We start from the raw sequence: 2341 nt of genomic DNA, 5'->3' as shown, positions 1-2341 counted from the left end.
CTCTCCCGTTGCGGAGCACAGGCTCCGGACGCGCAGGCTCAGTGGCCATGGCTCACGGGCCCAGCCGCTCCGCGGCATGTGGGATCTTCCCGGACTGGGGCACGAACCCGCATCCCCTGCATCGGCAGGCGGACTCTCAACCACTGTGCCACCAGGGAAGCCCTAAAGTGTTGACTTTTGATTGCAAGTTTTAAATCTTGGTTTTTCTGCCAGGTGTACACCTATTCTCCACTTATTTAAAAAAATTAAACCTTCACCTGCAATTGTGAAAAATAATACAGAGAGATATCATGTATCCTTTATCACATTTCCCCCTATGGTCACATCTTGTAAAGCTATAGTTAAATATCACAGCCAGGATATTGACATTGATAAAATCCACTGATCTTATTTAGATTTCTCCAGTTTTATTTGTATTCATTTATATGTGTGTATGTATATGTGTATATTTAGTTCTATGCAATTTTATAATATGTGTAGGTCTGTGTGTCCACCACACAGGACAGTCCTATCACAAGGATCCCTAGTATTGCCCTTTTATTGTCATACCCACCTCCCTCCCAACCTCCACCCCCATCTCTGACCTCCAATAACCACTAATTTTTTCAGGAATATTGTATAAATGCAATCATATAGTATGTAACTTTTTGAGATTGGTGTTTTCCCTCCACTCAACATAATTTCCTTGAGATTCTTCCAAATTATTGTGTATGTCTACAATTTGTGCCTTTTCATTGCTGAATAATATTCCAGAGCCATTGGTTTTTATCATCTAATTCTTGTGTGATCTCTTCATGATTTGATAGAATAGCTCTGTGCCTATTGCTGATGTTGATTTGGAAGACAGAAAAAATAAATTGGAGACTGTGCAGACTCTGAAGACAGCAAAGATGAAACGGAAAAATTCAGCTCAGTCACCTTCAGCTCGGAGGACCAAAAAGCTGAAAGCTGATGAAGAAACCAACAAAGCCAGCAGCTTAGAGAGCGGGAGTAACAGCACAGAGACACCGTCCACAAGCGCCACGTGGGAAGGTGGGTGCAAGAAGGAGGAGAGTGAAGATGACTTCACATGCAGTCAGTCCCCTTTGAAGAAAGTGAAGACAGAAATGTGTCCTCAGGGGCAGCCTGTCAGGTTTCCAGCAAATGCCAACAATATTAAGGAGGAGGTGGAAATGAACTGGGACATTGTACAGGTATGTGCAGCCTCTTTCTGTCACTTCAATTTGTTTGATTCCTTTGTTTTTGACTGGGATGGGGCTAGGGAAGGGCTGGGAATTTTCAGTTCTCTTTTCACTTTTGCCAGTGGTCTCTGGAGTCTTTGCCCACTGGTTCCTTTCCTGGGTACGCAGTTTGGTATTATTGCTTATTGTCATCAGTTCTTTAGCTAAAAGCTGTGACCTCAGGCAAGGTAGATCTCCGCCTTGGTGTTCTAGTGAACATGTCCTATATAGACAGATTGCATCAACAGATTGGGCCCTCCTAAGTTCCTTGTTAAGTTTTTGCTTTGCACTTGGACTGTATTGCCTATAAAAGCAGTGCAAGTGATTAAGTCATTGACCATTAGTACATCTGTTTAACTCTTAATGTAATGTTGTAATAGACTGTGAACAAGGCCTAGTAATTTCTTTTTTTTTTCCAGTCTATGAGATTATTTATTTAGTTTTAGTTTTTTTTTTTAACATCTTTATTGGAGTATAATTGCTTTACAATGGTGTGTTAGTTTCTGCTTTACAACAAAGTGAATCAGTTATACATATACATATGTTCCCGTATCTCTTCCCTCTTGCGTCTCCCTCCCTCCCACCCTCCCTATCCCACCCCTCTAGGTGGTCACAAACCACCTAGCTGATCTCCCTGTGCCATGTGGCTGCTTCCCACTAGCTATCCACCCTACGTTTGGTAGTTTGGTAGTGTATATATGTCCATGCCACTCTCTCACTTCGTCCCAGCTTACCCTTCCCCCTCCCCATATCCTCAAGGCCATGCTCTAGTAGGTCTGTGTTTTATTCCTGTCCTACCCCTGGGCTCTTCATGACACTTTTTTTTTTTCTTAGATTCCATATATGTGTGTTAGCATATGGTGTTTGTTTTTCTCCTTCTGACTTACTTCACTCTCTGTGACAGACTCCAGGTCCATCCACCTCACTACAGATAACTCAGTTTCATTTCTTTTTATGGCTGAGTAATATTCCATTGTATATATGTGTCGCATCTTCTTTATCCATTCATCTGTCGATGGACACTTAGGTTGCTTCCATGTCCTGGCTATTGTAAATAGAGCTGCAGTGAACATTTTGGTACATGACTCTTTTTGAATTATGGTTTTCTCAGGGTATATGCC

General features: G+C 42.1%; 1 protein-coding gene across 1 annotated transcript in view; it reads left to right on the top strand.

Moving 5' to 3' along the window:
• Positions 1-2341, top strand: part of SRBD1 (S1 RNA binding domain 1) — a 234013-nt gene that overhangs the window by 12372 nt on the left and 219300 nt on the right. The window contains exon 4 of the mRNA XM_024118922.3: positions 807-1193. Within this exon, the coding sequence (XP_023974690.1) occupies positions 807-1193 (387 nt within the window). The remainder of the gene's footprint in view (positions 1-806; positions 1194-2341) is intronic.

Source organism: Physeter macrocephalus, chromosome 12, assembly GCF_002837175.3.
Source record: "Physeter macrocephalus isolate SW-GA chromosome 12, ASM283717v5, whole genome shotgun sequence".
In the NCBI taxonomy this organism is placed as follows: Eukaryota; Metazoa; Chordata; class Mammalia; order Artiodactyla; family Physeteridae; genus Physeter; species Physeter macrocephalus.
The sequence above is the reverse complement of the archived record's forward strand: the minus strand, read 5'-3'. Positions and strand labels throughout refer to the sequence as shown.